General features: G+C 43.3%; 1 protein-coding gene across 3 annotated transcripts in view; it reads left to right on the top strand.

Moving 5' to 3' along the window:
- Positions 1–18,767, top strand: part of PIK3R3 (phosphoinositide-3-kinase regulatory subunit 3) — a 78,026-nt gene extending 59,259 nt beyond the window's left edge. For all 3 annotated transcript variants that reach the window (XM_071564745.1, XM_071564744.1, XM_071564746.1), the window contains 10 exons: positions 1,786–1,897; positions 4,142–4,240; positions 5,652–5,832; positions 6,652–6,777; positions 7,554–7,696; positions 8,777–8,953; positions 9,423–9,497; positions 9,850–10,020; positions 11,454–11,651; positions 16,493–18,767. In XM_071564745.1, the coding sequence (XP_071420846.1) occupies positions 1,786–1,897; positions 4,142–4,240; positions 5,652–5,832; positions 6,652–6,777; positions 7,554–7,696; positions 8,777–8,953; positions 9,423–9,497; positions 9,850–10,020; positions 11,454–11,651; positions 16,493–16,550 (1,340 nt within the window). In that variant the 3' untranslated portion in view covers positions 16,551–18,767. The remainder of the gene's footprint in view (positions 1–1,785; positions 1,898–4,141; positions 4,241–5,651; positions 5,833–6,651; positions 6,778–7,553; positions 7,697–8,776; positions 8,954–9,422; positions 9,498–9,849; positions 10,021–11,453; positions 11,652–16,492) is intronic.
- The last annotated feature ends 5,191 nt before the right edge of the window (positions 18,768–23,958 follow it).

Genomic DNA, 23,958 nt, shown 5'->3' with positions numbered 1-23,958 from the left:
TTGATATGGCCAAGCCTTATTTGAAAGACCCAGTGAAATAGTTGCTGGTGCTGGTACAGTTTTCTAAGAACTCTCTTCACTGTTATATGTTTTTAGATGAATCTTCATGTGTTTGTTGATGACTCAGAATCTACAAAAGATTCTGAAGTAGATCAGAACATCTACAGACTTTCTGAACTTGGATTTACTGCCTTGTGCAAACACTGATGAGATTTGGAACTGCTGTGAGTCTCATATCCCAGATGTCAGGAGGGAGGACCTGAAGACATTTTTGAATTCAGGAACTTTGAATGGGAGAGAGAGAACAACACAATGAATACAATTGACTCTACAGGCTTAGCCTGGATGTATGTTCCTATGACCTTGGATGGGGCTGGGAGCTTCAAGCAAAGCAGGGTTAGAACTAAGTCTTACTCTCAATGGTGCTTTGTACAAACACTTGTGTGCTACAGAAACAACTGTAGTAGTTGATCTAGGAATAACTGAAGCTTCCTAACCAGGAAGCTACTTCACTGAATCCGAAGGTTTTCACCTTTCTTTTACAACAAGACCTGTAATTGCCTCACTAGATGTGTGCACACCTGAAAGTTCCCAGCTCACCCCATAAAAAGAACGTGTATGCTACACTTTAATGCTCAGTCTCACAGAATGAATGCTGCTATCTGAGTCAGGTGTTTGGTCAGCAACCCCAGGGTGCAAACGTCTGGGTCAAGGTTCAGATTTAGTTTAGATTGGCTCAATTAAAGCATCTACTGGTTTGTCTGAGAACAGTGAAGTTACTGTGTTGGATATGCAACATGAAATGGTGTTTAGAACTGCAGTTGGAAGCCTGTTTTCTCTTCTTTAATGTGGGAGGTGTGGCTCAGAGGTGAGCAGATGGATGGTGCCAAGTAGCACACCTCTCAGCACTAAGCCATTCCGTGCTGAAGCTACAGATCAAAATCTTCTTTCTGCTCCTTTATTTGTATTTCTGCATGTACACTGGATTGTGCATCTGAAAGATGGCTGCTGTCAGTGTGTCAGGCCTGCTCGCTGATGTTTGTGTAATCTGATGGCGAGGGCACAGGGCTTGGGAGCACAGATGTTCAGGGTCTGGCTTAAAAACGTGCTAGTAGCAGATCAATGTTTGTAGCTGCTTTCTTACTCTGAATTCAAATGTGATCTGTCTCACTCTAAAACAGTCCCATGAAATGCCTAAAAAGTATTCAGTTTCAGTGTCAATGTTCATGATGAAGCATTCAGTCCCTGCAAAGCAGGGGCCTAAATGACAAACCTAGTATGAAACATGAACCTTTGGTCTTTGGTGGATGTGCCAGTGTTTTTCCCTCTGAAGAAGAGTACACCTGTTTGCTCTTGTGAGTTGGCATAAGGACTAGTGATGCTTGAGCAACTGGAGTTTTTCCACAGTGGTGCCCAGTGCTCTCCGGGCTGTGGCTTTCAAACACAATACACCTTTGTCATTTGTTTGGAGATTTAGGCGGCACCTGCCCTTGTAGCTGTGCCTGCGCCAGTCTTCCTTTTAACAAAAACGCATGTTTCCTCATACTCTTTCCTTTTCTCCTCCCTCAAGCTAGTGTTCAGTTTGAGACTAGGAAATCTCGGGTCACAGTGGAACTGTTTACTTCAGAATTCCTTTAAAATTACAAATTCCATTTGGTTTGAGAGAGCTTGAAAGCCAAGTTTGAAATGCATATTTTCTCTTACTTTTTTACTGTCAGATTTCATTAACAGTTTAGTGATTATTTTCTCCTGTTTCCCTTTTATTAATCTGTTTTTCATTTTCAGCTCTTCCTCCAAAGCCCCCCAAACCAATGACTCCAGTCAACACGAATGGAATAAAGGACAATTCCAGCTTCTCTCTGCAGGAAGCAGAATGGTACTGGGGGGACATCTCAAGGTAAGCAATAGTGCTAGAATATATTAATTAAAATGTATTAATATATGTTGTTAAAAGAGATTAAGCCTGCCACAATTCAAGATAAAAAGAAGATGCCTATTTCAGGCAGCATTTTACTGGAGGGGAACACTTAAAGACTATTCTTGACAAAGCATTCAATTGGATTCAGGACATTTAAGTTGTTGCTCTTCTGGTGCAGATATTGCCAGTGTTCGTGACAGGTATTTTGGGTTTCTAAATTTGTCCAGATACACAGTATTGCAAAAGAATTAAAATCTGAATCTGCTATCTTAATAAGGTATTGTAAGCATGCAGTGCCAGAATGCATGCAGGTCAGCAAAGTTTCAGTATAAAAACAAAATTTCAGAATACAAGGATTTGCATTCTAATTTTCTTTGACATTCATTTAAAACTGCATCTGTATATGTGTGTGTATATATGTATATTAAATGATGGTATAAAAAATAGCTCTTAAAAATGCTAACCATCGCCAGCTATACTGAGCAGATGATAGAGACATATACTAAATAAATTAAGCTTTACCTCTTAAGAAAACACTTTTCTATGCACTTGAGAAAATAGATGGCTTGAGTTAGGTTCAGAAAATGAAGGACCAGTTTTTACATACTTGCATAAAAGAACTGAAGTGTTCAGTCATCTCTTTCCCTCTTAAGGCACTTCTGAAGAGTCTGAAATTTGGAACTGTAAAAGGAAAGGCGAGTGTGCTTGGGAGTGTGATCAGAAATTGCTCAAACTTGTCCATATAATACTGTGAAGCACTTTGGCAGATAAAGGCAAGAAAAGCATGTTTGCCACACTGGCTTATTGACGTTCTGAGAAGAGAAATAAAGCTTTTCACATCTTCATTTTACGACCCTTATCTTTTTATAAAGTAAACCCATATAGATCTTGATTTGAAGGGCCTCAGCAGAGATATTTTTCTGTTAATTTTAAATTGAAGCAGAGTGTCAAAAACTGATCACAAAGCCCACTAGCCACAGTTTGTTTAAAACTGCTTGATATTGGTATCAGTTTACATGATGGCAGGAGCTTGCACTACAAATCATATTGGAGTGGCTTTATTAAATTAAAACATGACACACATGCATGTAAAGATGGATTGTTTATGACCTTGATTTGGCAGCCAACAGGTATGGGCTGCATTGGACTATCAGGGCAGGAGCAGTGTTCTTCAGTCAATAACTTGTGCTGGAAATTTTGTCATGAGCTCCAGGGTGCAACTTGCAGGCATAAGCCCAAATCCATAGATCATATCTACAAATTCCAAAAAAGAAAGGTGTTTGGGTTAACTGGGTCCAATCTGTAAAATGGTCAGAGAAGAGTAAGCAGATACGCATATGAGACTTCCTTAGGAGTCAGTTTTACTAACAGAATGGTTTTCAAGTAGCTAAATCAAAGCTAAGGCTATTCTGTATGAATACTTTTGTTCCTTAGTACTTGAGCAAAAAAGCTGCTGCTGATTTTGCTTTGTAAGGTTCAACTAAGCTTCCTACAGCATTTAGAGAATGTTGAGGCTACCTGAGAAATTTTCATTTCCAAATGATTGTATTAAAATGTGCTTAGTGCTTCTAAAAGCTTTGAGAGCGCTGTTATAAAGTCAGATACATAATCTGGGTGAAACGCTCAAACCTGGCAAGATGCTTATCTCTTCAGCTGAAATAATTTTCTTAATGCTTACAGGTACTCACTTTCACTAAAAGATTTCTTGGTTTAGCTTAAAGCTCTGGACTGACTATCCTTTTGCCTCAGTTGTAAATAAGGAAACGTTGCACTGAAGCTAGAAGGGTTATAGTGCTTTAAAACGGCTGTAAATAAGATCAGAGTTAAGCCAATAAAGAGCCTCTTGAGACTAAAACTGTGCTAAACTCTGGGCACCTTTGAGCTGTGATGTTAGAGACCATCTCTTAAGAGGTCAGGACTGGCTTCTCAAAGGGCACCTGTTGCAGCATGGACTTTAAAGACCTGAGCAGATTACAGGGAAAGGTTGTGAACTGAGTCACAGCTGCTACTGTTGTTTAAACAGAGACTTTTTCCCAAGTGGCAGTTGACTGTACCTGCTTTTCTTTAGTACAGCTACACAATTTGAGACATGCTTTAGGTGGCCTGGGCATCAAAGAAGGTTGAACTTATGCATGCTGGTGTTACTGACTCCAATGTTTTACCTGTGGCAAAGATAATCATGTCCTGAATGCTTCTAATTTTGCCTTCCTTTCCATTCTCCAGGGAAGAAGTAAATGACAAATTACGAGACATGCCAGACGGAACATTCCTGGTGCGCGACGCATCGACCAAGATGCAGGGAGACTACACTCTGACATTACGGTGAGCTCTGAGCACTTGTACTCCACACAGTAAAACCCTGAGTAGCTGTTGCTATACTAGTGACTGCCATGCCTGCGTAAAGCTCAAATGGCTCAAGTTGGGAGATGTTCTCAGTACTGCACATCACAGAATAAGCAGATAAATAACCAGGTCTGACAGTCAATTCTGTTCTGGGCATTGAGTCCTGTCCCTCACTAAACACTATGGTAAGGTTCTGCATGTAGGTGAAATGGTACTTGGGGAGAAGAGCTGCTCAGGAGTGCTTCATAAGGTAAAGGTATGTGTAAGCTAAGGCTTTGAAAAATGGGATAGTGTTGAATGTCTCATCAGCGTGCAGCTCTGGAAAACGGTACACAGTGTCTTTGTAAACGGAGTGTCTTGTGCTTTCTGATCTAGTTTGGAAAATACTGAATTGGAGCCATGTTCTTTTCTTCATTAAAATTGTCTGCAAGTGGCAGGTTTCCCAGAGCTGCCCCAGTCCTGTCTACTGCAGTTAGGCAGCAGACCTCATGTGACTGACCCTGGTGCCTTGCCCAGCTTGCCCAGCCACTTGCCTCTGCCAGGCTCCCAAGGTGCGTTGTTAGAGGCCAGCAGGCGAGGCACGTAAGCCACTGCCTCTGTAGCACACCTTTGGGAATTACTGTGATACAGATATTTGATCTTGCCATGAAATTCCGTTGCCTTAATGGCAGGTTTGACCCCAAGGGTGTAGTTAAAATTCTACTTTAACTTCTGCCTTAAAGTTCACAGCATGTGCACTAAGGTTTGGCGTGATTTTGTTATTTTGCCGAATGCAGATGTCTTTAGGAACCAAAACTGAGTGCAGGAAGAACAGGATAGTGTCTAAACAGTCTGTTGGTGGCAAAAAAAGGAAGAATTAAATGCTATATTTGTGGAAACCCCTGGAACATATAAATCTGAAAAACATAAAGTCCTGAATTTACACCATCTTGTAATCCTGAAAGGATTTTGTTTAGGTTCATGTATCCTACATTAACTTCCACAACTCAAAAGACTTGTTGATAATTGTATATACAGTTATATACAATTAGTGACCCCAAATTACAGGAAACTGTGGGTTTAGGTTTTCTTATGGCTCCTTTATTCAGCCTTCAGCATCCTCTTTTTTTCCTTGGAAAACTGGCAAAAGCTACAACTTAAATACCATAAGCTGGCTCCTGAATGAACACATAAGAGATTTACTTTGGGCTTTGCTCCTGTTCAAATAATTTGATGATAATTCTGTGTGTATTGACTCTTAAACTACTTAATAGTGCAACTGTGTAAAGGATCACTATGAAGGTGTACAGTGTGAAGGCCACTTGCCCCGGAATTTCACTGGTGTCTTTGTTAGCAGCCATAGCATTGAAGAGGGATGGCAGTGACACAGTAAAATCTCTGTACTTTACAGGAAGGGTGGCAACAATAAACTGATAAAGATCTATCATCGGGATGGAAAATATGGCTTTTCTGATCCACTGACATTTAATTCAGTTGTGGAACTCATTAACCACTACCGCAACGAATCTCTTGCTCAGTATAACCCGAAGCTTGATGTGAAGTTGATGTATCCAGTGTCCCGGTACCAGCAGGTAAGATCTCCATCAGACCCCAATATCTATCAGAGCAGACAAGAAAAAAAAATTGCAAATGTGTATATAATTTTTTTCTTTCTATGAATAACCTATTTTCTTTGTTTTGAATATGGAATTAAAAGATGGAGTGTTCACATTTGACCTCACTTGGGTCTTTTGAATTGTCTAGCCATTTAAGCTGCTTCATTTTATCAAGTTTCCACTCTCCATCTGAACAGCCATCAGGCAGTAGAGAAGGGAAACCCTGGCATGTAGCAGTTGAACCTCTTGAGAAGCTTTTGTATTTCCCCTTGGACCCTTGTCGACCCACTGGGCAATGTTCTAGGCAGTGTTACCCTTGAAGTGCATATGAGCTGTGCAGATGCTCACTCTGTGCATACAAATCTAAATTTTTCAAGAACATATTTTATACTTTTATTCAGTAGCCCAAGATATTTTCCTGCATTAAGGAAAAAGAACTGCTGAGCTTCTTGGAAAAAAAAGTAACACCTCTAATCTCTAACTTCAGATTCCAAGCAATTTACTTACTTTCAGAATTGCTTTGCCCTATTCAAGAAAGAAGGTGTGGTGTGGTTTTGAAAGCTTAGTATTTTGGCATAGTTCTTGGTGTCCCATAGTTCCAGTTCTTTACTGTCTGTAAACTGTGGAACATGTTACACAAAGGGAGGGGGTTTTAGAGGCAGCGTTCTCTAGAAACTGGATTATAAAAACATGATGCTAATATCTCTAAAATGCAAATGTGCATAAGTGGACAAATGAATACTCTTAAGGAAAAGCTGTTTTGCTTGAAGACTTAATAGCTCTTTGTATGTACAGGATCAGTTGGTGAAAGAAGATAATATAGATGCAGTAGGTAAAAAGCTTCAAGAGTACCATGCTCAGTATCAGGAAAAGAGCAAAGAGTACGACAAACTGTATGAAGAATATACCAGAACATCACAGGTTGGTTCTACTTTGGCTGCTTATAGAGTCTGTTTCTTGTTTAAAAAGTAAAGGAAATTATTTTAACCTGTCATGGATAATAAAGGCAATCCATAGTCAGAAAATACAAGGAAAAAACTTAGTAAACTGTGGAATAGAGCAAGGTGGTTTCAGAGTTGATGGAAACAGTGAATATGGCTTTTTGCTGATAGTCCTAGAGGTATGGTGTGGGGCAAGGGAAAAAGAGGAGCTGAGCTTCCTGGTATAAGGTAAAGCTGTGGCAAAGGCCAACACCCAGAAGCTTTACACTGCAAACTTCTTCCTTGGCTGCTGAGTATTTCCAGCTGCCATATACTGCAGTGAGAATTGTAGAGGGGTTTGTCCAGTTTTTCTGTGAAGTCGTGTGCAAGTCAGTTACCAGATATTATGCACTAAGAAAGTGTGAATATGATATTTGGATTGCTTCTTGTAAAATAAGATAGTTCATATATGGGGAGGAGGTTTGCTGGCAGTCTTCCTGCAAACTAAGATGGAAAATATGACTAAAATATTTGAGGTCTTTGCAGCCTAATGGAGAGCATCGTGTAGAGGAGGAGGGTAGACTTATAGGGAGTGCCTCTGCCCTGTTCTTCCTTGACACTACTTTGACATTTGACTAAATTGAAAGCTGATTTATCTCGTTTTAACTTAGGAGGGAGAGAAAAGATCATCTTCTCAGTCAGTTTAGGAAACATACTCAAGTCTTCCTTTGTTGTCTATATTATGAACAAATGGTGAAGGACTCTTTGCTTACATAGGAAATTCAGATGAAGAGGACTGCAATTGAAGCATTTAATGAAACCATTAAGATCTTTGAGGAGCAGTGCCACTCACAAGAGCGATACAGCAAAGAATACATTGAGCGATTCCGGAGGGAGGGGAATGACACAGAAATTGAACGGTAAGCTCAGGATGTGTTTGCTTCCCTGGAAAAATTAGTACCCATATGGACACTCTCATTAAAGCATCACACGAACCATTTTGTAAGCTCAGGATTTTCTCTGAGACCATCCCTCAAGGTGTCTCAGCCTTCAGTAAAGTGCTCTTCTGTCAAGGAATTGCATTGTAGATAGCAGAGATGGGAGAACACTGGATTATTCTTGCTCTTAACTTCACTACTATGATGAGAACCTGGAAAGAATCTGGAAATAATAATTTAATTTGCTTATCCCACTTCTGTGTGGATTTGCTCAGAATGTAATTCAGAAAAATCTTTACTTTTAAACTATGAAATGTACATAGATCTGGTAAATCTCATAGTCTGTAATCAGTTTTAGTCACTTTCAAAGAAGATTAGTATTTAATAGCTGTCATCTAATAAATTCAGTCAGGACCTCATTTGAAACTGTCTTTCTGTGAGGCTACTAGCAGAAAAAGCTGTATCTGGACCTTTGAAGAAATACCAGATGTAATGCCTAACTATTCATAGTGCTTTTTGAACCATGTAGGGTAACCTTACAAAGATTTTTAGACTAAAAATAATTATGTGTAACAATCTTACTCTACAATTGTGGTGCTTCATTCTGAATAAAGATCAATTAACAGGGGAAATATGTAATTTTCCTGAATTATACCAAACCTTCCAACTAGTCTTGAATGAAGAGACAGGCAGCATTACTTACTGGTAGCTCTGATAGTAATTGAAGTTTGCATTTGAAATCTTGCTAGTATTGATACCTATGGTGGGATCACACAATTCATACAACAAAGGGAATCTGACAGTGAAGGAAGAATCTGTTCTTGCTTATTCTCCTACAGACAATGTGTTCCTACATCTCTGCCAGAAGGAAATGTATTAAGGTGAGCTGAAGGTTGTAGGCCTTCTGGCAAGTGTTCTTTTCAGTCACTCTTAGAGTAATTTTCATGTTAAGATGACATGGTCAAAGGGAGGAACTGCTGTTACAGTAGTTCTTGTGATATTCTTGTGTAAGTGCTGCCAGTAGACTGAACTTGACCTCTCAAATATTGTACTTGATTTCAGGATAATGATGAACTATGAGAAATTAAAATCCCGCCTGGGTGAGATCCATGACAGTAAAATGCGCCTGGAACAAGACTTGAAGAAACAAGCTCTGGACAACAGGGAGACTGATAAGAAAATGAATAGTATCAAGCCTGACCTAATTCAGCTCCGCAAAATCAGAGATCAGTATCTTGTGTAAGTAAGCCTGACCCGTACCTCAGAATAGTGTCTCTGATGAACCTGATTAATGACTGTCTCCACTAGGATAATGAGAATTTAATTTTCTTTTCATAACCAAAGTTCTATGAGTGTGCTAAGGTGCTACTTTCTGACATGGGGTATTTGAGTATTGGTTGCCCTCTTTGTGGCTTCATTATTTAAAGAGCCAGCCACAAGCAGGTGCACATTCTGCAACTTCTGTAAATAAAAAATTTAAGGTAAATGAGTTATAAACAACACCTGTGCCTGCTAATACAACAGAGATTAGTACCTTTTTTTGTTAAGTGTGTTGTACCTACACTTGATTTCATCCAGCTTCTAATGTCCTTGGGCTGGACACTGACTGTTTCTCTGTGGTAGCTTGTGTCTGAGCTTCAGCTTGCTCAGTAAGAGAATCCATACACGTTGTCTGAAGTAATGTATTAATGCTCTCTTCTTCTGGCAGATGGCTCAATCACAAAGGGGTGAGACAGAAGCGAATAAATGACTGGCTGGGGATCAAAAATGAAAATATTGATGAGTAAGTGTCACTATGCATATGATTTTGTTCAGAAGTGTTCCATCAATAAGTGTTTTCTCTTGTGGGGTGGCAAAAGCTACCAGTTCTTCAGTATAGGATTGGAGAAAAAAAGGAGAAAGTCTCTAGGGGAACTTGATGTCATGTGAGACAGCAACTCTGCTGAAACCCTTAGGATTAAACAAAGTTGAAACAATTAAGTTCTAAGTGGAAGCCTTTAATATATGTCCATTAGGAGCCTGACCTCCCACTTTGGGCAATTCTGGTACTTCTTTGTATGATTTCTGCAAAAATAAATGACTGCTTACTAACTGCTGTACTGATCACTGGTTGACAAATTTATCCTCTCCTTCAGCACATACTTTGTGAATGAAGAAGATGAAAATCTGCCACATCATGATGAGAAAACTTGGTTTGTTGGAGACCTCAACCGTATCCAAGCAGAAGACTTGCTCTGTGGGAAACCTGATGGAGCATTTTTAATTCGCGAGAGTAGCAAGAAAGGATGTTATGCTTGTTCTGTGGTGTAAGTCTGTTTTCATTTTTGTTCTAACTCTTCAATTCATAAATCTCTACCAGAGTTCTTTATTTTGGTCAGTAAAAGGCAGGCCTAGCTTAGGTCTACCCATGAGAATATATTGTATGTTTGCAGGAAGACCAGCATGGTAAAAGCTTTGTAACAAAAATGTGCTTTGAATGTGTAGTAACTTGAGTCCTGCAGTCTCTGTTTGCCACAGTAGTTAATACAAAATTGTGAAGTATCCCAACTTGAAGATCTACAGTCTATAAGTAACTTAAGGCTAAATTCTACCATGGCCTTCCCTGCCAAAGAACACATGGGAAGAAATAAAACATAGCTGTGAAGGCATGACATCTTCCATTCTCATTTTCAGACATGCTCAACTCTAGATCTTTCTTGTGCATGTTTAAGTTAATGGTGATGCTTCAGAGGACACAGTTATTTGTGAGCAGTAGTTTTTATGACATTCACATAGCCTTGCATTGATTTCTTGTATTTCACTTTATTTTGTGCTGGTGTAATGGAGGTCAAAAATACTGATGCCATTATCTAAAAATCCTTCAAGCCTGTTCTGGAGTACCAAATGACTTTCACTGATTTCTTTCACATGAGGTTAATTGCTTCTGAACACAAGTCCAGCAAATGAATGTATGAAGGTATAGCACCTCAAGGTAGCTGAATATTATAGTATCTGCTGTGTTCAGTGTACTGTTTATCATAGTCACTGAAGTGATGGGCTCATCAGATGCTTTCGCTTCGTTGGTGTCCTGCTACAAGCTCGCAAAGTGATGACATAATGTAACCTGTTCCTACATGTGACTGGGTTTGGAATAGGCTCCAGTACAGGGGTTACATAATACTCGATCTTTCTGGCAGATAAGTTTTTCTAGCAGCTTTAGAAATGCTGTGTTCCAGTAGCTGCTTTGCCAAGTTAGAGACTCGGTCGCTATGGCTTCAGATAATGAATCAGCTTGAATCCATCCCATGCTTAACACTAAAAAATGCACACTGAAGGTTAGTGCTGTATTTCATAGAATACTTTGTAGGTCCTGAGAATTTGTGGGGTTTGGCTTATTTGCTCAGTGGAAAGGGTCTCTAGGTAAGTTGAGCACAAAGTCGTTGCTGACTTTGGGTGCTTATCTTCTTGGTTAAGCTCTTGACTATTTTTCCAAGGAACATTTGGAGAACAATGCAGTAGGGAATAATACTGCTGGAATGGAAGAGGCCTCTTATGGGGATTATTATGCAAGAGTGTTTAATCGCATGCCCTGAAGCACTGTTTCTCCACAGACTACATTAATCTCTTCTACTTGCATCTACTGGGTCCTCCATTATGTAATTTAGTGACTGGAAGGGTTGCTGCATTAGTTAGTTGTTAATAGACTGTCACTTTGGGTTTGTCCTTTGGTGTCAAACTCTCCTCTTTTCTTTCCATGCAGAGCTGATGGAGAGGTGAAACACTGTGTGATCTACAGCACCCCAAGAGGTTACGGGTTTGCAGAACCGTACAACCTGTACAGCACACTTAAGGATTTGGTTCTTCATTACCAGCAGACATCCCTTGTCCAACACAATGATTCCCTAAATGTCAGGCTTGCCTATCCTGTCTACGCACAGATGCCCCCCTCTCTCTGCAGGTAAATTTTGGGGAGGAGGAGGAAAATGTTGGCTATCTTGGATTCTTTTCTACAATTTTTATTAGAACTTGGAGGGCATTCTTTCTCCTTAGACTGCTTGTTTTGCACAAGAAGTGATTCTGTGAATGTGAATCAAAAAGAGGCCTAGCAGCAACAAGACGACAACTTGGGTGTAGGTGTCCTGGTGCTACCTTAAAAGCTCAGCTGTGCTTTTACACCAATACTTTTGTTTCCTTATGAGGGGAATAAACTCAACACAATGCATACGAAAGTACTGGAAGCAAAGCATCATCTTACGGAGAAAATTTCTTGCCAGGCACCTTCAGTGGAACTTCTAATTGGATTTTGTTTTCTCTTGTTCTAGTAGAGACAATTTGAATCCTCTACTCAAGGCATCAGTTATGTCTTTCAGTCTTAAACTCCCAACAAACTAGAGGGAAACTCTACCACAGCAATTCTTCTCTGTCAATTTTAGCAGCTTCACTGCGGTTCAGCCGGACTTCCAAAAGAGAGTTTGTCTTGAGGTAGCATGGAATTTGGTGAGAGAAGACCAAAGGAATTATGGGAAAGCTTCAGGTTTTTATTTAAATGGAAAAATGCTTGTAAAAGGAAAGTTGCTTTATTTTTTTGCCAATGGTAACAAAGTTTTGGTTTCAATGGCACTATAGGTCTTCACTTAAAGGAAACATAACCAAACTGAACATGCCAAAACTTTGTTCGTTGATAGATTGAGCGCTTACAGGGGAGGTTGCATTAGCATCCACACATACTTTCTGCACCAAAACTTGAAACAAATAAAAGGAAAAGCTAAATATTGTGTGGTTTCAAAACACTATATTTGTCTGATCTGATGTAATTGCTCACTCTCCTCTTTCTTCACCCCTGCCCCTTCCTCCCCTTCCTCAGCTTGGGATTCTGTTTTCAGTTTTTAATGATACTGTGCTTCAGAATGTAAACCAGAAGGAAGCTTGCACTCGCCTGCTGCAGGTCTCTTGCTGAACAATGACAGACTGTCGCAATGCTTGATTTTGGTACAGAAGAGGTTGGTGTAATCAAATGCTTCTGGATGGCTTATTGTACCAGATTTTTTGGTGAGGTGTAGTCACTCCCAGTTGTAGAGAGGTGACCATGCCAACTGTCGGTCTCTTCTGATCTGTTCTTTGCAAGCTTGGTTCTGAACTCTCACACCACTGCAGCCAAGCCAGACTTTACACTGGTATAATCTAAATTCCCCTGTAGTTATTTTGGACATGATGCAAAACACTGGAAGGGAAGAGAGCCATACTTCTCAGTTTGGTACCATCCTTTGGCAAGGGCTGCTGTCAAATACTGGAGTGGGTAGTCTTGGGCTTCATCAAGTACAGCAATCATCAAATAAATCCTCTCCCTGGAAAGTGTACAGAGCAGCTTATTTCCATTCCTTAAGCTTCTAAAATGAAAAAGAGCTAAGTTTGGCAAACTGAACCACTTGGCATCAAAGCACAACTGGCAAAGTAATTGTTCAGTGTGCAACCTTGAAAGTTACTTTTGTTCCCATTACTGGAAGCGTTTCCCTTGCAATGCACCCATTGTGCAGAACAGGAAGCAGACAGTCATGCAGGTCTGAGAATGCTGGAGACCCGTTTCTGACCCTGGCGCTGATTTCCTGTTCAAATGGCTTTTTTCTATAATGCCTGGGCAGTAGTGCCAGGCTTGTTGATGTATAATGTTTACACTAGAAGTATTATTTTACTGAATGTCTTGAATTTGCAAGTAGGGAAGTGACAAGGCTTGAGCACTGACAGCCATTGAAGGAAGGGTAGTCTGATTGCCTGACATGCCATGAAATGTTTTACTTTGCACTATGACCCTGATGCATCCCAGGCACTTTCTAATTGGCCAGAGTGCAATCTTCAGGCAAAGAATTCTGTAGATGTCACTTTTCTCATTAAATAAAACCCTTCAAAACTTAACCAAGACTGTGTGAGAGAAGAATAAAATTCACATAAGCTGCTCTGTCAAAGTGAACCACATTTGCTCATGTGTCCTTACTCTCCTACTTCCCCAGGAAAAGCTAAAATGAGACATAGCCTTTCTGTCAGTGGAAATCTTGAATGGATTCCTCAGTGGTATGTGGACATGGAATTTCTTTCTTTTTAAAGAAACTTGCCCTACTTTTTGGATAATTTGTAGTTCTAATCTGGTAGCTGTAAAGCTGTCATTCTCACACCTCTTGAGCATCTAGCATTCCCTTGATGCTGGCCTGAGACCAAATGCCTGATGAGGGAAATCAGTTCAAAGGCACAAAGGATAGCCAGGTGCCTCATGCCTGTGGAGAAATCTGTGTGAGAGGAGTGTCTGGTTGTTTTCTCTGCCCTTGTGATCTCTCTGGACTTCCTTCTTACTGACAACAGTTTTAACATTCAAGGCTGATATTTCTGATCTCTGCTTTTGTGACAGAGATAACCTGGCTGAAGTGTTTCACCTCTACCCTGTTTTCACATAGGGCTTAGTTTTGTGTTAAACAAGCACAGATCTACTTCCAGGCTCATAAATCCTGGCACACCCTTGCAGTACTGACAGCAGTGAGGTAGCAGAACGGGGCTGTCTGAAGTTTCCCTGTAGTGAAATCTAACTGATCCTGTGAGGTCTTGGTCCAGGCTCCAGCCCCAGCTCTGCCAAGGTAAATACAATGTAATTCCATTAATGTCTGTGAAGGTAGCTTGGTTTTATCGTGGTGTGAGTGAGTTGGGATTCTTGGCCCTTTGCTCTCTGAGATCTTTTCCCTGATCACAGGTGATGTATTTGGTGTGAATGATGCACTTGGAGCCAATAAGCCATCTCGAAGCATTCTTTGAAGTTCTATTTTGCCCCAACCTTGAGACCAGGGCCATGGGCAAACCAATGGACTCCATTATCCTGAGCAGTCTCCCTGAGGCTGTTTTGCCATTGTACCTCTGTGTTTGGTTTAGGCACCTGAAGTCCCATGGCTACTGCGATTGTTCCCCTTTGACTCTCACATGCTGTTGTGCAGATTCTTTTACATCCATCTTGCACTCACAGAGCAAATGAAAATGGGTATAAAACTGACACATGTAGCTGGTGTGATCCACGAGGCAAGGACTTGGTCCTGCACCTCTCATTGTGCTTGACCTAATTTTGTTTGCTTAGTGTCATTAGACCTGTGAGAAAACCCACAGCTTCCAGGAGCTGTTCTATGCTTGCATGGCTGAGAAATCAGCAATGAGCCTGTGAGGTGCAAGACAAAAAGCAGCTGTTAAACTTAAAACAAATACAGGAAATACGAACATAAAGGCAAAACAAAGGAACTCAAGTTCTTTTAAAACAGTAAGATGTGAGAAGGTTTTAATTTTAAGAGTCAGAACATCAGGAGGAAAGGGGGGAAATAGTCTCACTGTTGTATCAGCCATCTGGTGCCAGACTGCAGTTAGAGAAGCATTGATCTCATTGACCCATATTGTATTAAATATATATGTAGAGGTAAATAAGTAACTTTTGCACAGTGTTAAATGGGGCAGGGGGGAATGCTGAAACTAAAATATGCACAGTTTCTTCTAATCTGTTTTGAAGTATATTTGCAGGGATTAGGGGTGATTCAATATTTTGTATTGGTATGGATGGAAATCAAGTCTGCTTTCACAGTTGCCATTGGCCCCATTGTGTCAGCCACGAGTGCCATATTTTTTGAAGTTAGTAAGTTATAAATCTTTTCCCACTAGTTTCTTTATTGATTACAAGTAATGTGAGCATGGGAAGAACCAACCTAGAAATAGAGGGATGTCCCAACAGATGCTTCACAGTGTGTGAAGCAGTAATACACAATTGTCCACCTTCTGATACTGGAGTGCTCTAGTTTTAGGGGTTGTATTTTGGTTTTTATTTAATTCTCATCAACAGTGAATTTGGGTCACTGCTTTGCACTGTTGGTAGTTGCAATCTAGAGTTATATCCAGTACAGCCCTCTGTCTTATGCCAAAAATAAAATGCCCTTTTCACACTCATCTCTCTTGATGTGGCAGATGGTCAAGAAGTTTTCCATTTAATATGATGGGCCTGATTCTTTTCTTGCTGACATTAGTGTTAGCAACACTTCCACAACCAAAAGCCATTCCCAGGAAAAGAACTTATCTTTAATCACACCTGAATTCTTGCCACAGCAGGGCAAAAATCAAATTTTTTCCTTCGCAAAGCCAGGCAACTGTAATGGGACTGTGGAAATGAATGTTGACACTTAGTGCTGTTTTGGGGAGGACAAGAGAAGGAGTGTCTTGGTTGCCCCAAATCCTGAGCTCTCTGCAGGCTTAGGTGGCACCATGTCTGTAACTGAATGCTGTGGCTGTTTAAAGCAGCAGAATTGCTATAGGAGTGTCACACTTTAAGTTTGGAAAAGCCCCTTACTTGGTACTTGAACAATCTTGCTTCTGTTTTTGAATGTCTGTTTATTTTTTATTTTTGTTACACTAACAGGGAATAAAAATCTGAAATGTTAGTGAGTCTTGTATGCTTGCTGCATTGTGCAGACATGAAACAGGTACTGCTTGTGAATCAATAGGGCTAAGAGACAGGTTCAAAATGCAGTTTTACAAAGCACTATGATGGGTTGGGGGTTGTTTTGTTTAGATCATGTTTAAAATCCAATTTTCTTATGTGTAGTTTCCTTACGTTGATTTGCAACCTCTGCTTTTGGAACAGCAAAATCAAAATAACATTCCCAGAGAACAAAGATGCTGTGAGGGGAGGTGGGGGGGGGGGGGGTCAGGCTTGCTCAAATTCAGCGTTCAAAGCAAATAGCTTTAATGAAGAGGAAGGATCAGCACCCTAAAGCGTCCCTCTGGTTGTAGTTCGATGAAGCGGGAGACAGACCGTGAAGCAGGACCTCCACCTGGAACCACAAAATGAGAGAAGATGCCAGAGCAGACCCTTCCCTTTGGAATAATCAGCTGTACTCTTCCTAAATGTGCTTACCTGGAGAGAGTGAGGGAATTAATATCAGTCCTTAAGGAATTGCTCCCCTTTCTGTATTGGAAGGGAACTTGCCTTGCTGATCCCTTTGCTTCCTTTGGCACAAAGTGTGCAGCAAGGAGACGGAAACCAAGTCATCAGCCCAAATAAGTGCTGGTTAAGTACTGGGTGAAGAGCAGCTTTGGATGGGGTTACATGAAATTTGTCCAACATTTTTGTGAATCTTACATTCTGTGGGCAGAAATACTTTCCACTGAATGGGAAGGGAAAAAAAATGTCTCTTGAAATCTTTTCAATTCCTTCCTGTTTGTTCAAAGGGGCAGATCAGGAGCTGTAGCTTGTTAACTGTTTAGATGATGACAGTGCTTGAAGTGCTGGTCTTTGGGGCTGGTTCCATACAATTAATGCAGAATTTGCATCTTTTAAATTGCTATTGGCATAGACTCACCGTATTTCATGACTACACTCACCATTTGTTTCAAAGTTTGCCTTTAAAAAATGTAATATGAGCATCAGAGGCAAGAAAAAAAATGAGACAGGTCCTTATTGATAGAAAAAATGCATCGTTAATTAACCTGTATTAGAAAAAGCGGCTTTAATTTAATGCCCCTCCTCCACCATCTTCCCCTGGGATTGCTTCTGTGAGATTGGCATTGGCAAACAACGGGAGGGAAATTCCCCCTGTATTCAGCAATGCCATGCCCATGAGCTTTCCAAGTGCTTGTAGCAAGAGGCTCAGGATCATTTGGAGAAAGTTATTGCATCCAAAGACAAAAAAAGTCTCTAAGGGTGAATATAAACCCCCTGACATCAGTCTTGTTGCTTCAGGGGGCTTGTAGGTTGCTGGGGCCAGCCATGAGCTGCCCCTGGGTCTCTGTTGGCTGCCTTGGGGAGTTCATGTTCAGTTGGCTGGTTGGGGTTTTGGTCTGTTTTGTTTTTGTGAGTGACTTCTACATCCAGCAAAGATATGTTTGATAAAACCTGTTAATTTTGTATATCTGGCTGTTTATTGCATCCTGGGATTGTAATGGTCTGCATCATATGTGTGTGTGCGCGTGCGTGTGTGTATATGTACTGTATGTATATAGATATATGTAAAATATATTTACGTACACATGTATATGCATTAGCTGTAAGTGGCACTGCCCCTTGAAAATAAAACAAAATTCACTGTTAGCACATTCTGCCATTTGTTTAGGCAGAATTGGGTTGGTTTTTGTCAAATGAAAAGGAGTTTATTGTGTTCATCTTGCATATGTGCTTCTGAAATGCTGAACTCTGGATTTCCTTGGGGGTTGCTACTTTATTTGTAAACTAGATTGATTTGGGGTGTTACTTACCCTGGGACAAAGCATTCAACTTTGTCCCAAGAAAAGGTTTAGCAAAAGAAACCCCTCTCGCTCTCCTGCAAGATGCAGTGATTGTTTGCACATTTCAGTCGCCCCTCAGTGCCCCCTGTCCAGAGCTGATGTGCAATGGGTGGTGTTGGTGCGTGTCCCTTTGTGAGTGGACTCTTTGTACAAGGTGTGGTTCAATGTAAAGCATGAGTGGGTGTTTGATCTTGTGTCGAGGGCTGAAATAACAGCACACTCCTTTGTACAACCTTTGCATCAATGTTTCTGCTTTTCTTTGACTTCTATTTTCTTTAAGGGAAACTGCATCTGTTAAGAACCTGCTTCTCCAGAAGCTATAGAATTATTTTGTTTTCCAAATGAATTCCAGCATGTAACTTTGGTACTCTTGTTTGTTACTTGTGTAAAATCTGTTCTTCTGTCGTTTATGGTGTAGTTGGGGAGGGGGGTGGGGGGGAAGAAAAGAAAAAAAAAGGAATTCATGTAGTTTTAACTTTTAAAGAAAAGAAACAAACTGCTTCATAAGGAAACCAAGTGTATGTTAGTGTTTTCTGACAAGTCATCCTGTAGTTTCTAGCTCAGTAATGCAACACTGTACTTGTCACCAGGTGTGTTACAATTTTGCTGTACTTTGATTTACTAGATGGTTGGGCTTTTAACTCCCAGACACTAAGCATCCTGGGCCTACTTGCTCTAGATCAAAAAAAATGCAATAAAAAAATTGCAATAAAGCACATTGACATGTAATGTTTTAGAAGGATGTACTGACAGCTGTTTCTAATAAATTCACAACTGCAGCGTGGTCAGGCTATCGTGGTGTTAGCTGTGTCTGTCTCCCAGCCATGGCCATGGGCATCATCTTCAACAGAGACTTTGAAAAAAGTTTTGCAGAGGTCTGATTTCTTCTCAGCTGGTGAGAAAATCCCTCTTGAGGCTGGGACAAGGGAGGAATACATGTAGCACAAGTGCATTCCTTAAGGGAGCCTTTCCTGCATTCCTTTTACATCCTCTTCGAAGAGAGCGGGAGCCATGAGCAGTGTTCTTGCATGCCCTGCTGCTTCCTCTGCCATCAGGGAGCACCACATTTGGCGATGCTGCTCCTGGTGCTTTGGGGAGAGGGGATGGAGGCTGCAGCATTGAGCAAGCTTCCCAAAGACCCAGCTTGGCTGCGTCCATTTGCCTAGATTTGGCAGGTGTTTGGGAAATTACTGTTTGCTTTCCCAATTCCTACCTGAGCACCAGGCACTGGAACCACTGAAAAATGAGTGAGTGAGTTTAGGGGTGATCCTGCTGATCCTCTTTCATTCCAAACACTGGCGATGGCAGGAGGGCAGACTTGGGGGGATGTTTTGCTTCTTTAATTTGGGGCTTGGATGGGACACCAGAGCAGCATCACTGGAAAATTAGGGCAGGGGCTGTGGCTGTGGCTGTGCAGGGCTCGGTGTTTTTGCAGCCCCATGAGTTGACATTTTTGCAGACTGCTGAGCAACATTTTTCCAGCCTCCTGAGTCAACCATTTAAAAAATGCTGCATCAGCATTTCTCACTCTGCCAAGTAAGCCTTTTCGGCTGCTAAGTCAGCATTCCCTCTATCACGGGTGCCATGGGACCCTCCACCACCAGGCAGAGAGCACCCAAAATGGCAGAAAAGTCCCTGATGGTGCGGGAGAGCAGAGAGCACCTACATGGACTCGAAGGCTCCCTTAGGCATCTCTCATTGCACCCGGCGAAAATCTCGCCCTATGTTACAGCACCTTTGGGTGCTCCTGCTCCCTGTTGTCCAGCCTGGGAAGGGACACAGCGCTGGAGGGATGCAGCCACTCAGAAACATCACGCAGAGCAGCAGGAGCCATGTGGCTCCAAACGGATGAGACCATGGACATTGTGGGCCAGTGTCCACTGCATTGGCACCACCAGGCACCCAAGTGGGAGGAGAGTGAAGGGAAAACATTAGCAAGAAACTGGGAGGACTGCAAGGCACTCCTGGGGCCTGGCTCCTTTTTATTATTTTTTAATTTATTTATTTTTAATAAAGACTAATGAGGTGAAATTGCAGGAAAGATGTAAGTCACTAATTGGCGAATCATTTTTAGGGCTTTGCCAGACAGTTCGTTCTGTTATGAAAACATTACAGCCAGGAGCTGGTGCAGGAAATTTCCAAGCGGCCGTGCTGACTGGATGGAAAGAAAAACACCTCCCAGCTCAGATGTCTTTGCAGAGAAAGGGCAGATCCTGGGGATTTTTCCATCCTCAGCAATGCCACAGTGCTTCCTGCAAGCCCTGTGGGTTCTCCCCCCAGACACACACAGGACCCTTCCTGAGGACAGTCAATGGCTCAGCTCCCCCAGGCACAGCACCGCAGAGGAGGGATGTGGGATGGATGGACAGACATCCCCAGGCTCCCTTCATGGCATTTCTCTTCCCCCCCCAGAGCAGGAGCCTGTTGTAAGTGGGAGATTTATGCTCATGGGAAACAAAATCTGGGGGGAGTGGCAGAGCAGGGCAGAAAAGGCTGCAGAGTCTTGATGGCTGTGGTGGCTCCTGGGAAACATTTGGCCACTGCTACCCAGTCACTGTGGTGCATTGAATGGCAAAACTCACTGCAGATTCCCCTGGGCTCCTGCTCTCCTTTGCACAGCCATCTGCCCAGAATCCTTCCTTTCCCCATTCCCTACCAGACCCAACCCATCTCCCCCTGCCACAGGGCAGAGCCTTGACCTCTTCCTCTGAGAGGACACAGCTGCTCATGCCCAGCTCCCTCAGCCTCGCAGCCCTAATGCAAACCAGAGCAACCCAGGGACTGGTTCCCAGAAGAGGGATAAAGAGCAGGAAGAAGAATATGAGCTGTCTCAGAGCTCCAGGGGCAAGCTAAGGCACATCCCACGACTGAGCATATGGGGCAGACTGGAGTGGCAGGAGGGCAGGGGCCAGGATGTGCCCCTCCATCCCAAAAACCTCTCCCTGGGCTCCTGTGTGGGCTTCTGGAAGAGTTCCTGGCTTTTTGGGCTGCTGTCATAGGTCTGTGCCCAGGAGAGGCACTCGCTAGCCACAAGCCTGCTTCAAGCAGTACTGTCACTGAAGCACTTCCCAAACTTTTTTTCCTTTGCTCACAGTTCCAAGGGAAGGGGCAGGAAGGGCGCACCAAGAGCAGGGCCAGCCTGCCCTGGGCAGGTGCTGTGCACGCTCCCACAGCTGCTCTGCCAAAGGAAACAAAAACATCCTACCCAAAGAAAGAACTTTTCATCAGCAATACAGGTTCCCATTTTTGCAGAGGGCTGGTCTGTTCCGGGCAGCTCTCCCCACCACACTGCCGGGCTGAGCAAGAGCCGGGCTGAGCTTCCCGGGCTGGGCTTTGGCCAGAGCCGCCCTTCCTGCCCCGCATTAGATCCACTAAAACCAGTCAATGTGACCACGTCCGGCACCTGGAGGGGATTTAAGCTGGCCTGGTGTGAGACACCTCAGAGTCAAAGGGCCTTAGTCAGCCTCAGAGTTCTTTGTGTACTTGGGGTGGAAGCTGAGGGTGGGGGACCTTGGGATGGTGGCGTTTGGGGATGTAGGACCTTGCTGATTTGAGACCTAGAGGCTGTGGGACCCTGCTTCTCTCCACTTCTGGTAAGGGGAACTTTTGCCAAACCTGGCTGTCCCTAGCCCTGCAGAGTCAATCAGTAAGCTAGAAGGAGCTGTTGGAGGGAAATTCCAGTATCATGAAGTGAGGCAGCTTGTGAAATAGGCCAGGACAACACAAATAGGTTATTTTTACAAAATAAATTAAAAAAAAATAAAAAGACAAGTGTTAACTTTGGCCTAAAGTTTAGGAAGACCTGAGGAGAAGACAGGACTCAGGGCAGAAGAGGGAATGAGAAGGAATGTAAGGGCATTTGGACACACATCACTCATGGAATAAATAGCTCCAGGTATTTTATACGTACCCTCAGTGGCGGATGGGGAGAGAAGCAGCCAAAGCTCTTCATCCTGTTCCTCCGTGCCCATCAAAGCGCTGCCGCTGAGGCACAGCCGGCGGTGCCCCTGGCAGGGCTGCCCTCGGCAGAGCTCAGCCTGCCCAGCCACCGGCGGGAGCAAAGTCCGTGGGGGCAAACGCAGGGCCGACGCTCCAGGAACAAAGCAGCCTTTCAGGGCAGCGGCTTGGCCAAAGGAAGCGGGGAATATTCCTGGCCAAGGGCTTCCAAACGGCTCCTAGCTTTGATCCTGGGCACAGGGCGGGCTTTTGGTGTTTTTTCTTTCCCTCTTACTGTTGCTCTTATTTTTTTTCTTCCTACTTCAAGGCATAATTTCTGTGAGTGTCTGTAATTTCTAGGAGAAATTTCTTGCTGCTTCAGGAAGAAAAATGTTCTGCTGGGAGCAAAGTACAGGTGCTGTACAGCCCTTTCACTTGTCACAGCTTTCCCTCATGGGGTGAGGCTTCAACTGCTCTTTCTGCCAGGGATTTTGGGTACAGCACCTCATGTGGCTGCTGCCACACCTCTGAGGACACAGCACTCCTCCTTTGTACCCCCAGGGGTCCTCCCAAGGCGAGAACCCCCTCCTCCTCAGTTCACTGAAGGTGCAGGTGTCCATCACCGTAATTTTTGGCTCCAAGGTTGGTTTCTGAACATGTCTGATAAATCCCAGACTCACTCAGGCTGGGAAAGAGAATAACTCCACAGCTGTGCATCTTCTTCCCAAACCATGTCCCTTCCAGGGGACCCAGGGTCTTGCACAGTCAGGTGGCCTTTCAGACTCCCCAGGTGATGAGGACAAGCATCTTCCTCCTAACCACCCCCAAACCTGATGGCTTCCAGCCAGTTCATCTGTCACTTCTCTAAAATCTGCTACTCCACCCCAAATGCAGAGGGAGGGTATGCACCAACCCACCTCAAGCTGAAGCCATGCCCAGTCCAGAGCTCTCCCCTGCTGAGCACAGGGAATGGTTCCCCACAAGCCCATAAACCCACACAGTGTGAGGCACACCTGACACTTCTGGCAGGGCAGGCCAAGCCTCCCTTGCCCACTGCCCACATCCCAAATATTTTTAGGCAGCTGGAAACATGCCTTCACCACTGCCAGTCTCTGGTGCAGGGATGGGAAGAGACAGATTGGATGGAGAAATGGAGTCAACCCTGAGAGTTCACCACCACACTGTGAGCCAGTGGCCAAGGGATTAAATATACCCCCCTCCTGTTCCTCCTTCTCCTCCTCTTTGTCCTCCTCCTCTTCCTGGTCCTGCCAGCCGCCTTCTGATGGATGTTGCCTTTGGATCAGACTCTCTTGCAGCTCAGCTGCTGAAAAAATGCTGTGGTGAGCCCCATGCACCCGTGGGCCATCTGGAATCCATCACTGTCTGTGCACAGGGACACCAGCCAAACCCTGCTCCTGCCTGCTGTCGGCAGCACTTGGCTTTCCAGGGGAACACCTGTGGGTGCCAAGGGGTCCTCCCACTTCCCAGCAATGGCATTCAGCTGGAGACCCCACTGTGCCACCAAGACTGGAAAGGGGAGTGGCTACCCCACAAGAGCATGGGAACCCCAAATCACAGCAGCTGGTGGGGGACCAGCCCCATGTTAGAGGAATGGTGCTTTTTTTGACCCCTGCCAAGTTATGGGTTGGTATCTCTGAAGCATGAAGGGGCCATGTCGGATGTCCATTGTCAGCCCTGACGTGCTGGGCCATGCAACAAGGCTGCAGGTGCCACAGGACATTTTCTGGCTCTGCCACTGTGTTCGCAGAAATCCTCGGGCACATCCCAGTGTCCACAAGACTCAACACTGTTTGGGGCTCCCTCTCTGTCTCCCTGAGTAGCAAATGATCCATCTGGCAAACAGACCCCAAAGGAGTATCATCCCCCTGTTCTCATGGGTGCAGGACCTGCCCAAAATGTCCCTGGTGTTCATCCCTTAGGATATTCACACCCCCATCAGGATAGGCCAGTCCTGGAGCTTCACCAACACCCAGCCAGAGCACCCCTGGGGGTCTGCAACAGTTCTGGTGGAGCTCCAG

The sequence above is a fragment of the Pithys albifrons genome, chromosome 10 (assembly GCF_047495875.1).
Source record: "Pithys albifrons albifrons isolate INPA30051 chromosome 10, PitAlb_v1, whole genome shotgun sequence".
Taxonomy (NCBI): domain Eukaryota; kingdom Metazoa; phylum Chordata; class Aves; order Passeriformes; family Thamnophilidae; genus Pithys; species Pithys albifrons.
The sequence above is the reverse complement of the archived record's forward strand: the minus strand, read 5'-3'. Positions and strand labels throughout refer to the sequence as shown.